The 13,789-nt window shown below is 38.5% G+C and overlaps 1 protein-coding gene across 1 annotated transcript in view; it reads right to left on the minus strand.

The window, feature by feature from the left end:
- ush2a (Usher syndrome 2A (autosomal recessive, mild)) overlaps window positions 1-13,789 on the minus strand; it is a 220,568-nt gene that overhangs the window by 152,233 nt on the left and 54,546 nt on the right. The window contains exons 20-22 of the mRNA XM_058749724.1: window positions 9,815-9,984; window positions 7,831-7,975; window positions 2,362-2,592 (exon numbers count right to left, since the gene is read on the minus strand). Of these exons, the coding sequence (XP_058605707.1) occupies window positions 2,362-2,592; window positions 7,831-7,975; window positions 9,815-9,984 (546 nt within the window). The remainder of the gene's footprint in view (window positions 1-2,361; window positions 2,593-7,830; window positions 7,976-9,814; window positions 9,985-13,789) is intronic.

The raw sequence follows: 13,789 nt of genomic DNA on the forward strand, positions 1-13,789 counted from the left end.
ACATGCATCCTTTAACAAAGTCATTTCAAGCACAAGATTAGATGACCATTGATTTTGCTTAATTTATTGCTTTGGCTACATTTCGATAATATACAAAGTATTTGTCCCTGAGCATGCTATTTGTTCATTGCTTTTTGCTGTTGTCATTATGCCTCATTTCAGCCATTGAGCTTTTCAGTCCGATTTATCCAGCTCTCGAAGTTCAATAAACAAGCAGCTTGTTTTCAGCAGGGAAATCTTTGTGTGCATCACAGAAATCAACAACACAAACATTTAAGCCGTTTAGTACCTGCATTTGAAATCACTTTGGAAATAAAATCAGATGAACTAAAGGTGTGGAAAGCGTAAAAAGAAAAGTCAGCTAAAAGGGGTGTTGTCGTTCTGGTTTGTTCTTTGGGTTCCCTCATTAGTTGGTGGCCATTTATAATCCCAGCAGGCCCAAGGACGAGCTCACCACTTTGACTGCAGCCATTGATCAATTAGGGAGTGAGCTGAACTCAACTCAGGGCTTGATTTATAAAGATTTATCCGTTTGTCATTATTTAAGGAAAAAAACTGGAAATTGCAGTGCTAAATGTTAATAGAGTTAGAGGGGGAAATGGCCATTCATTTCCTGAAATTGCAAGGTCACAAAGGGTCACCCATTTATATGCACGCTCCTTAAGGAGGCAATTTAATGTCCCCGACTTCTTAGGGAGGATCTACTAATTGCCTCGTTTTAATATAAATAAAGTCAGATTTCCCAGATATCTTAGAGCATGTGTCCAACAAAAAAGGGCTCGCGACATGACATGGTTTCATGTTCGTTTGTGGATTATGCAGCACAGAGAGGCTGGGGAATGGAGAAGAGAAAATGGCATAAACCTCTCTGAAGGCAAGAGGGCCTCAATGTGCCATAAAGCACTTCTGCACTGCACATTCTCACCTGTGAATCACTTTTCATGCTAAAAATGTATCACCATGTCACTCAGAGGAGGTCATCTGATGTTTGCCTCCTCTGTCACATCACACTGACCAATCTGATAACTTAAAGCAACGCCTTCCGAGCTTTTAACGCAATTAAAGTGCAAGTAATCTAAACAAATGGCAAGCTGAAGGATTTTTGCATTAGTAGATGAACCGGAACCTGTATTCATTTGGAACTCAATTCCCCAATTATGTTTGTAAACAAAAGTATAATTGCCCTTTGTCTAATCATGGAAGTCATTAATACATCAGTATGGAGAAGAGTGAGGAATGGAGTGAGGGATGAATAAAGAGTGTTTAGGGCAGAGCGATGGGGTTGGAGCGGCCCACGTGAGCATTTGAAAATGCTTTAGGAGTGGAAAGAAAAGTTAGTTTGGAACCAACACAAATCAATAGAAATGTCAAGAGAGTTTACATTTAGTCTCGATGGTAATAATTGTTCATGAAGTTTTAAACTACTTAACTGCTCATTAGCACCAGCCTGAAACACAATTGTAGGAATGCAAATTAAGGCACTTTACAATGGACACACAAACGTGTGATTGTACTCTATTTGTCCCTGGAATACTTATCTTGTGTTAACAGTAGACCAATCAACATTCATTGAACGATTTCAATAATTTCATAATAAATAATAATTTGTAAATTCAACAAAAATGTATATATTATTTGCCAATTTTCATAATTTCCTAATCACATCAACTAAATTTGTCACATTTACCTTTATTTGTTGAAAATTTGAGTTTGGAATACAGTCATTTCTATAGGAATCGATGTGGGCAATTGTGTTGTTATTCAGCTGTGTGAGCTTTGCATTGCTACTTTATTGGCAACCAACATTTTTTGTTAATGTGACCGCACCTTAAGAAAATTGCTTTTATTCTGTGTTTATTTTTGCACCAACCACAATACAGGTTTGTTAGTTGTCTACTCAGCATCAATATTTGCTCTCTACAATCAATATGAAATCAAAATTTTCCTATTTACACGAACACGCGTCACTGGTCTTATAATGAATCTGTGCATGTTTTTCCAAAAATAAAAATAAATAAATAAATATATATATATATATATATATATAATAATGAATAAATACATTAATAAATAAATAAATAATAATAATAATACTGAATAAATACATTAATATATTAAATAATAATAATTAATTTGATCGATCTCTGAAACAACCCCTGGCTTAATTCTGAGAAGTTACACCCATTTTCACAATCCAATCAATCCCCAATAGAAAAAAATGGCCCATCTGACTATTTACTGGATGAATATCTGAATTCTCCTGGAAATACACCACATTATGTAAATATAATGGGTACTGATCTGCATTTCGCAATCAATAGTATATTTTGAGGCACATACAGCATTGATGAGACCCCATACCTGTGAAGTCAGTGTTGACAGGCAAAGTAGAGCTGGGAAATCTGAAGTAGCCACTCCCTGTGAAGTGTCTCCCCCTTATAACCTGACCCTGAGCATCAGACAAAGACACATCTGTCCGTTCCACGTGGTACAGAGGTGGAGGCCCGTTGATCTCGGCCGGGGCATCCCAGGAAACCTTCATCGCAGTCGTATTCAGTGGCCTTAATGCAGGGGCCCTCAGACTTGCCGGAGCTATCATAACAGAAAGGAGGAAAGGATGGAGAGATATGAGAATGAAAAAAAAAGAGATGTGCATTTATAGTCATCGCTCAGTTTCATGCATGCTGCTGTAATGATCTAATGGGGCTCTCATGTTGGCAGAGAGGAGGTAAATTACCTCGGCCTGACACATCCTCTGTGCATTTAGCCCACTCTGCCTGTCAGGCCGTCCACACCAGCAGCGCTAATAAAAACCCTCCATAGGGAATGGACGTGTTGTCTTCCAAGGCCCATCACGGCACACAAGTCATAAATTACACTCAATCAATAGCACTTGAGTCTATATAATTGAAACTCTGATATCATTTCAAATCCCTCCCGCTGATTTAATAGGATTTGTGTGAAGTCTCGCTGGACATTTATCGTTTTTGCCTTAAAACATAAGGCGGTAAAAATGAAGTGTGACTGACGTGGCTTCACGTGCCCTTAAGTACTACAAAGGAAGTGATTATTCATGAACAGTCTGCAGGTGATGGAAACTCATTAAAAGGACAGTTCACCCAAAAATGATAATTCTGTCATAATTTACAGAAGCAGCAATTTCTGAATGAATTGTTCTTTTTAGTAGCATCTTTTTAATGAATCAATTGATCCAGTTCAGAAAACTGGTCAAAATATTTTAAAAAGCCCTGGATATTCTTCAAAACATTTATATGAAAAATAGTCATAAAGGTTTGGAATGACATGGGGGTGAGTAAATGATAACATAATTTTCATTGAGTTTTACATTTTTTTTCTTGACAAAATTTTTTTTTCTTAATGTATTACAGGCAAAATGAAAACAACACAGCAGTGCAGCTTGTTTAAGCAATTCATCTTTTCTTTTTCAAACCAGCGCATTTAATGTTTTGACATGGCTCACAGGCTCAACAAAAAGGTTAATATTGTCTTCATCATATTAATGACCAAGTCAAAGACAGACATGTCTAGCACCAATTACAGCCTGGCCTGAGTGTTTTCTGTATTTATACAGCCTGACATTTTCCGTGGAACCATAATACTTATTTCTGTAACAGGAAAAGTATTGATTTATGCATAATTGTCTAACCCTCTCGGGTGGGGGGAATATATGCATGCCGTATTTCGAGTCAATGCGATGTGTACAGGCAGGGTACACTTGTTCTGCTTGTCTTTATGGATGTAATATACATAAAACATTGCCATCAACTCTTGATTAGCTGTTCACATTTCAACAAGATCAATAACGGCAGTGTGCTTCCTTTTTAAAATGCTACAGGCTTATGTCCTCATCAGAGAGGGCATGTGCGCTCAAAAGAGAATTATGGTACCTTTTACATAGAAAAAAGGATAAGCTTTTTGGAAGGATTATGGATATTTGTTGAACATTTTTGAGCAGTATAATCTAAAATAACACACACACACACACACACAAAGAAAAGTTATTTTAAATTGTAATAATATTTCACAATATTAATGTTTTTACTGTATTACTGATCAAATAAATGCAGACTTTGGAAGCATAAGAGATGTTTTTCTCAAAAACAAACAAAAAACTCCTTACACTTCCCATTCTTTTGAATGGTAGTGTACATAAGAAAATTGTCTTAAAATGAATCTTGCATCTGACAGGGCTATAAATTGTGGATTTTATGTATTTGAACAAATCACGGCAGCTTGCCAACCAACAATTAAATGGATTGTGCACAATGATTTTGAATAGTTACTCTCTTGCTATGCATGCAGAAATTTCTTTGATCTGTGTCACATTCTGCCTTGCTGATTAATGTAATTTTCATTGATTTATATGGAACCAAAACCTTGACCCCAACCAGGAACAAAATATCAAATATTGTGTTTGCTGAGATCTTTCCGGTCTGTTCAATGAAACCTGACATCGCAGTGCATATTAGTAAAGATAAATCAAAAACAATTAAATATTGCCTTAAAGAATGTGAATTAAAAGACTAATCTGACTCATAAAGTTCAAATTATTGGAAACAAACTGTTTATCTCCACTACTGTGTTATATAGCTATGAGAACCATTAATCTACAGTTTAACCATTCTGCTATGAAGATATGAATAACTTAAGTGTCTCTGCTCATTTCAGTGGTGTGCTATTTAAAGCAATTTGATGTCATTCCACTCAGAGAAAGCAGATGCTGACTTCTCGGTTTGAACAGATGGTAATTCTGTCTAATAGTGCATTGATGTAATAGTGATGTGCATTGTGTATACAGACAGTCATAAAACGGAGGTAAGGCTCAAATAAATTGCAATCATCAACATTAAATCCTGGCAGAGAAGTGGGTGAAAACAAGGCTTGAGGGAGACATAGTCTTGAGTGGTCCAGACAACAGGTTGTGTTGGGTTAGTCAGCGTGCTGTTTGTTCAGACATACGGGAGGTGTGTAAGGACGTTAAGAGCAGCTTGTGTGGGAGCAGAATATTAATGAATTGGAGACAGGGCAAATTCAGTTTAAGTGGTCATAAAATGAGCTTTCATATGAAAAATAAAGAAAGAAAAAGCAACACAACGGTATTAAAACACACACACACACACACACACACGCAATGAAAACGAAAGTACAATTCCACTCAAAGATCAACAAGAATCAAAGCAAATACTTTGATATTTATATCCTTGAATATAACTACCAATACCCTATGCTGACAAAAAAAACCTTCAGTAATAACCCTATAAACAGAAGCAAAGCGTTAAAAGTCTCCTGCCATATGGAAGAGCCGATGACATCGGCAGCTCCATCGGCTGCAGCATATTGAGCTGACCATATGTTACAGCGGCGCTGCGAGCCTGACTGATTCATGCCCATCACATTCCACTGTATCAATTAAAGGCCCTTGAAGGCTGCATGATTTGTGCCTCTGTTATTAAACCCTGCTAATTCATCCTACTTACATATTCCTTATAAATCTCCGGGAGTGTGCGGTGATTCATGGCAATCGGGGAGAGCGCTACGGCACATTTTTCTCCTTGTAATTAACAGTAAATTGTTTTTACTGCCGCACAATGAATTTCTCGGCTTGGGCCGCAAATGAAGTAGTAAGAAGCGGAGTGGAGAATCTTGACTGAGGGGTTGGTTTAACTCATTAAGCAGTCACGTGAATCAATGTGTAAATGGCAAAACAAAGGCAAAGGGGAAAAAACTGAAGGGGGAAATGAGGCTGGTCATTGCCAGGAAGTACACTGCCTTCCTGTACAATTAAGAAAAGGACAAATCTGGAAAGGCTAAGATGAGAATACATATTTCGGGTAAGATGGAAAAGTGACATGTGTTCTACAAATGCGTAGTGTAACACAGGAGTTTTTAACTGCCTATTACAAGACTTTGCCTAATCTTTAATCCATGTGTTATGCTGGAGGATCACACATCTACTATTTATGCATAAAAAAAATGTATATCACATTAATAATTGCTGAACAATCAGTATGCAGTGTATTGTAATACTGATAAGTGATTGAGCTTAAAGGTGGGGTATGTATTTCTTCAAAAACGCTTTAGAAAACTGAGTCGGGCCCAGTATCAAAACAAACGTATAGCCAATCAGCAGTAAGGGGATTGTCTACTCATGATGCAGAGGAGAGAGCGCTCATCAGTGCACATGACGGACATTAGCTGAGGCGAGCGACGACATAAAGATAGAGATGGCAGATAAAAAACAAAAGAGGAAAACATCTGCGGAACAAAAGAAGGCTTACACCGTGTCTACACCGGATGCGACAGTTGTCCTGTCGCAGTCTGTCTACACTGGACGCAACAAAGCGACCGTTGAAAATCATTTGAAATTTGTGTCAATATGTCATAAACAGAACGCGGCAGCAGTTTACTGTCGGGGATTTGTCGTGTCGTGTCGCGGTGCGGCATCCAGTGTAGACAGCATCACTGATTATAATGAGTTCTATAGTATTTTGTCGCGCCGTGCCACGCCGCTCATGTCCGGTGCAGACACGGTACGATAAGGCAAGAAGTAGGACCCGTGTAAATATCGGATCAGCTTTCCAGCACTGGAGAGAACTCAAGGAGCGGGAAGACCTGCGATCCAAGGTTGCTTTGTTTCTTCTCGATAGGTGAGTAACATTGGTTTTGCTTTGTTTCACAGAACTAATCATTGCCGTACGTATGTGTGGGGTGGAGCTATCAAAACAGGGGCGAGACCCTTTTGGGGTAGGGGCGTGTTTGTTTTGGTGATTTCAAATGTCAACATTGGCTACCAGAAATCACTTACCCCACCTTTAAGAACTGTTTTTAAACAATTTTGTAAACTTTTGTTACTCTGCAAAATCTGGATCCACAAAACAAAACAAAATACAAAAAGCAAAACAAATAACAACACACACATAACACACAAATTTCACTCACAACACACAGTAAATAAAAATAAAACGAATCAAATAATGTCAAAAACTAAAATTGAATTCTATTTTATATACGAGTAAAAAATAAAATACAGTATATAGTTACTATATAAAAGGTGGCAGCAAGAGTGAGGGAGAAAAAGAGAGAGAGAGAGAGAGAGACAGACAGAGAGACAGCAGAAAAGCCTGATAAAAAATAAAATGGTGTTCTTGATGACACACTTTCAGAAATTGCGTAAGGAACGAACCTTCCTTCCTCTGACTGCTTGACTATTCAAAATTCATCAATTTTAAAGTATGAAAATAATAGAGATAACCTGAGAGTGAATCTAAAATAGCTTTAGTTTGTATTCCTTTGAGATAAAAGACTTCCTCCCTCAATTGAGAGCAGGGCAGACCATATGTGCTCCAGTTCACCGATGGGTTTATGTACACAATTAAAGGTGGTCTGGCCCGGCCTTCACTGAGGGAGACCTATTCAACAATCTGACTATGAGCAATGACAGACACTTTCCATTAAAGGCACTTCATTAATATTAACATAAGAATTAACACCTATTCAGGTTTTTCTCCTTTCAACGACAACATATATCAGAGTGCTCACACGTAATTGGATGTTGAGTGGCCACACGCATACTGTGTGTGTACTCCATTATAAACCGTGAATTTTTAAGAGTAGAAGAGTTGGGATTGGTTCTTATAGTTTGGATTGGATTGGTTCTTGTATCAGGGATGATATAGCATTGCTGAAAGATCATTTTAAACCAATCAGTAAATGGTATAAATGAGAATGATAGATTCAGAAAATTAAAAACATAACATCTAAGGCTGCTTGCAAGGTACACTGGATGTACATTATAGGTATGGTACTGACCGGAGGGCAGAGTCCGGCCTGATGCAGGTGGACTGCTCACGCAGCCCTGTCTGTTGCACACAGTAACTGTAAAACTGTACTCCTCATAGGCCTTCAGTCCTCCTGCCGTGTAACTCCGCTCCTGTGCTGATCCACTGTACAGCACCTAAAACATGAAAACATACAAAACTGAGTACAGTTTAAAAAATATAGAAATAAATATAGATAAACACAGCACTAATACTCGCAAGCACACAATTTCACACTTAAAGATGACCTGAAACTGTTTTTTACACACTTAAAATAAGACAACAAAGTCAGAGCCAAGGTCTATTTGTCATCATTTAAACCATGGTGCTCACATGGACACTGCAAGTTTGAATCAATTTCACATCAATTTGTCTCCTCCCCAATTTCTGTCTTTTCACAACTGAACATACAACAAAAGTGAAGTAGTTAAAACGGTTATTCATAATAACAATTCAACTACAATTAAGCTATCCTTTATGCAAATGTAGTCAGTTACACTAGAAGTCAGTAATAAAACCTGTCCTGTAAAAAAAAAAGTATTCTGTTAAATTTAAGGTTAAAACACACACACACACACACACACACACACACACACAAACAGGCAGCTGTGTTTGCCAGAAATTCACCATAAAACACTATGATATTTTATGCAATAAACATGAGCTAAAGGACTACAAATTTGAAACAAACACCCTAACATGCATTACTGATAATAAATTATTTATACAAAATATAATCACATGTGATACATTAAGCAGAGTTCAGGTAATGTCCTTTTACTGTTTTACACCATAAAGTATACTGTAATTCATAGTTTCACTTCCAAAAAACTACACATTTGACAATATTTTACAGTATAATTACATATAATGTGATGTTAAATGAATTAAAACTTTTACAGATTTTGACTTTAGCATTTTCATTAAAAAAATACTTTTTTACAGTTTAGCCATCTATTAAAAATAAAAGGACTTTTGGGCATACTTCTGATTGGTGATGTACATGAATTGGTGAATATACTGTTTGAACCTTTTCACTGAAATTTATAACAAACCATTTGAAACAACAATTTACTAAATAAATAGTTTTTCCCAATTTTTCAAGGTAAAGAGAGGAACAACCTAAGAAAGTATCTTTGATTATTTCCTCAGATTGCTCAGCTTTATAATAAGGCAGAAAAAACAGCGATGTAGTATTTAGAAAAGCTGTGTACTCGGTAAGTACATGCAATATTTCAGCAATTGATCATGTCAATGATAGTTCTTACAACCGCTCATAAGAAGTATGTAGACACGCACCGCAAAGATCACACATTCAGAGCTTTCAATACCTGCCTGACCTGACATATTTATTAAAAAAGTTCATATCTGCAGGTTACTGATTGAAAACATCATCAATGCTAACATACACTTATCAAACTAATTAAGATCTAAGATAATGAAATCCAATTAAAAAGAGGGTTGTTCAGGAAAAGTAATCTCAAAAAACATCCTTGAAACATTTGCCACGAAGACAGGAAAGGTGATCCTGATATGGAAAACAGTGCTTTAAATACAGACTAACATGCGGAAGACGGCGCTACTTTAACCTTTAAAGGTTTGCTACCCGAACGAAGAAAAAAAACACAAAGATTCACATGAGTAATAGAGGAGACCTTTTTGGACAGTTCAGCCCACGCCACATGCATACTGGGACACAAGGCACAAGCTATGGAAATATAAAACTGGACAGAAATGAAGGTTACTGGGGACAAAAAATGGCTTTCTTTATCAATACAGCAACACATATCAATGAAAGAAGGAGAAAAAAAATTGAAAAACTGGAGCAACAGGAAGTGTTCTGTGTGATGCATGAAGCAAAGTACAAGACAATATAGCAACAGAAGCTTCAAAGCTGTGTGCCAACACATCAGAATATTCTGGCAGTGGCCCTTTTCTATCAAAAAAAAAAAAGTTGAATGTGCTGAAATGGATACCTGTGTTACTATAGGTGGAGCATATGGGTTGAACATTTGTTCTTGGTGAAGGTTGACTCTGTACTCAGTCACTTTGCCCCTGACGTCTTTGTCCTGTGGCGTCTCCCAGCTCACTCTGAGTGAGGACGAGGACACAGGGGACACGTGAGGAGAGGGCATGTACTCTGGCACTGTGGAGCAGCACAAATAATTCATCAAAACAATAAAACCATTTCTTAATCAGAATTTTTGTCTTGCTATCCAGCAAATGAATGTACTTGAGATGAAAATGTATGTAATTTATTTATCTGTTTACATGTTTGCTGTGTTTGTAGAGAATACTGCAACTAAGTTTCTTAATTTAGTTTTTTACCATTTTAAGCATAAGCCTAACAAGAAGTAACAAACAAACAAATAAATAGATAATAGTTCTTGGTTAGGGTAAAAAAAAAAAGTGGCTATTTTGAAAATACAGTCACAGGAAAAATTACAGAGCCGTGGGTTACGTTTTTTTGAGCTAAAATAGATCCTTTTACTAATGTGTATTATACTTGGAATGTATACCTGGCAACTTAAGAACGGAGAGGCGGTTGTAACATCACAAACAAAGTTAGTTTCAGCCAGAGCATACATGTTAAGCAGTAATAAACATGACAACAGCCACTATAGATTGTATAAGATAATAAACACACGATTACGATAGGATATTTGTATGTGATTTTCTTGAGTGAATGTGTACATCTGAAATGCTAATTTGTGCAGCGATATAAAAGGCTATAAATAGCATATCTTAACAACAGTAAACGACCAAATTCCACATGTGATTGCAAAAGGAAGTTATTACAAACACTCGATGGTGGTTTGAAGTGAGTTCTGAGTAAAAGTGTACTATTAATCTCATAAATTGTCTTATGAAGCATGATGCGAATATTAGCTCTAATGCACCTGCAGAACAGGTCCAATTCTTCTTCATAATGCATTTTGTCATAATACTTCATGTAAGGTCGCAAGAAAATGTTTTGTTGTATTTATTTAGAAATACTTTTGATAATAGTTGGGTAAATGTATACTGGGATTGAAGTGATGTGGCTTGGTAAACGTTTTATTGCCAGTATAAAGGCTGATAATGGCTGAATAAAAACAAAAGAATAATAAGGACTATGTCTCATACCTGGCAGAAGTGTGAAAGGTTCTGTTTCCTTAAACTAGTTTGTCATGCATTTCTTTATTTCAACACATTTACAGGTAAATCCTAGTATTTTAAATTTATGATTAATCATGATTAATCACAGTCCATGACTGTGATTAACGCAATTAAATTTTTTAATCGATTGACAGCACTAATATATATATATATATACAGCGGGTAAAATAACTATTGAACACGTCACCATTTTTCTCATTAAATATATTTCTAAAGGTGCTGTTGACATGAAATTTTCACCAGATGTCAATAACAACCCAAGTAATTCATACATACAAAGAAAAAAAAAATACAAATAAGTTCTGTGTAATAAAATGGAATGACCCAGGGAAAAAGTATTGAACACGCTTACTGAAATTGATTTAATACTTCGTACAAAAGCCTTTGTTGGTAATGACAGCTTCAAGACGCCTCCTGTATGGAGAAACTAGTCATATGCATTGCTCTGGTGTGATTTTGGCCCATTCTTCCACACAAACAGTCTTCAAATCTTGAAGCTTCCATGGGCCTCTTCTATGAACTCTGATCTTTAGTTCTTTCCATAAATTTTCTATTGGATTCAAGTCACTCACGTGATTGGCTGGCCATTCTAGCAGCTTCACTTTCTTTCTCTGAAACCAATTGTGAGTTTCCTTGGCTGTGTGTTTGGGATCATTGTCTCGCTGAAATGTCCACCCTCATTTCATCTTCATCATCCTGGTAGATGGCAGCAGATTTTTATCAAGAATGTATCGGTACATTTTTTCCATTCATCCTTCCTTCAACTATATGAATTTTACCAGTGCTACACCATGATGTTTTGGGGTGATGTGCAGTGCCATTTGACCTCCAAACATGGTGTGTATTATGGCATCCAAAGAGTAAAATTTTTTGTCTCATCTGACTAGACTATATTCTGCCAGTATTTCATAGACTTGTCTAAATGTTGTGCAGCAAACTTTAAAACGAGCTTCAACATGCTTATAGCCTTATGTGGTGAGCGTGCATACAGGCCACGGCGGTTGAGTGCATTACTTATTGTTTTCTTTGAAACAATTATACATGCTAATTCCAGGTCTTTCTGAAGCTCTCCACAAGTGATCCTTGGCTCTTGGACAACTCTTCTGATAATTATTTTTATTCCTTTGTCAGAAATCTTGCGAGGAGCACCTGGTCATGGCCAATTTATGGTGAAATGATATTCTTTCCGCTTCCGGATTATGGCCCCAACAGTGCTCACTTGAACATTCAGAAGTATAGAAATCCTTCTGTAACCAATGCCATCAGTATGTTTTGCAGCAATAACATTGAGAAGGTCTTGAGAAAGCTCTTTGCTTTTACCCATCATGAAATGTTTCTTGTGTGACACGTTGGTCATGAAACACCTTTTTATAGGCCATCAGTTGGGACTGAACCAACTAATATTAATTTCCACTGACAAGGGGCAGGATTGCTTTCTAATTACTGATAGATTTCAGCTGGTGTCTTGGCTTTCCATGCCTTTTTGCACCTCCCTTTCTTCATTTGTTCAATACTTTTTCCCTGTGTCATTCCACTTTATTACACAGAACTTCATTTCTGAACTTATTTGTTTTGCTTTTTTTGTATGTATGGATTACTTGGATTGTTACAGACATCTGGTGAAAATTTCATGTCAACAGCACCTTTAGAACGTCTCTAGGTTACGCATGTAACCATGGTTCCTCGAGGGAACGAGACGCTGCGTCCGAAAACGCAATGGGAACGCCTTCAGCGTGACCGACTCTGAATTGTATGTGTAATCAGTCCAATAGATGGGTGAGACATCACGGGCGGGTGACGTAATATATCTTAACTGGGTCGAGCTGGCGGTCTCCGCACCAAGAGTTGAAAAGCTTCCACTTCAAAGCATAAAGTCTCCTCGTTGAGGGAGCTCTGGATTGGAGAATGGTCTCAACAACCTCGGTTGAGAGACCGGAAGCTATGAGTTGTGCCCCCTCAGGGGCCACACCCACAACTTTCACAGCTCAGGGCGGGGCCCCCCACCTGTGAGAGGAGATCCCTCCTGACGGGAACCTCCCATGGAGAGCCGTCGAGGAGTGAGATCAGGTCCGAGAACCATACTCGGCCCGGCCAGAGCGGGGCTACTAACAGCAGATGAACCCTGTCCCGGCGCACTCTGTTCAGAACTCCCGGGAGCAGAGCGATCAGGGGAAAAGCGTACAGACGAAGCCTCGGCCATATCTGTACCATGGCATCCAGCCCTAGTGGAGCTGGATGAGTCAGCGAGAACCAGAGGGGACATTGCGATGTCTCCTGAGTCGCAAATAGGTCCACCTGAGCCTGGCTAAATATTCTCCATATCTGCTTCACCACCTCGGGGTGAAGCATCCATTCCCCGGGCCTCGGCCCCTGCCTCTACAGGACAACTGCTCCCACATTGAGATGCCCAGGAATGTGCACTGCCCTCAGCGAGAGTAGTTTGTCCTGGGACCACACGAGTATCTGGTGCGCCAGCTTGCATAAGGGGCGCGAACGCAGACCTCCCTGGTGGTTGATATAGAAGACCACTGCTGTGTTGTCGGTGCGCACCGACGCATGGCGATCCCTTAGGTCTGGGAGAAAATATTTCAGAGCTCGAAACACTGCTAGCATCTCCAAGCAGTTTATGTGCCATGTTAGATGGTGGCCACTCCACAGACCTCGGGCCGAGCGGCCACTCATGACCGCCCCCCAACTGGTGAGGGACGCGTCGGTCGCTAGCGTTACACGGCGACAAGGCGCTCCCTGAGACAAGAACCAAGGTTTCCTCCACATGTCCAAGGCACATAGGC

Source organism: Onychostoma macrolepis, chromosome 17 (assembly GCF_012432095.1).
Source record: "Onychostoma macrolepis isolate SWU-2019 chromosome 17, ASM1243209v1, whole genome shotgun sequence".
NCBI lineage: Eukaryota > Metazoa > Chordata > Actinopteri > Cypriniformes > Cyprinidae > Onychostoma > Onychostoma macrolepis.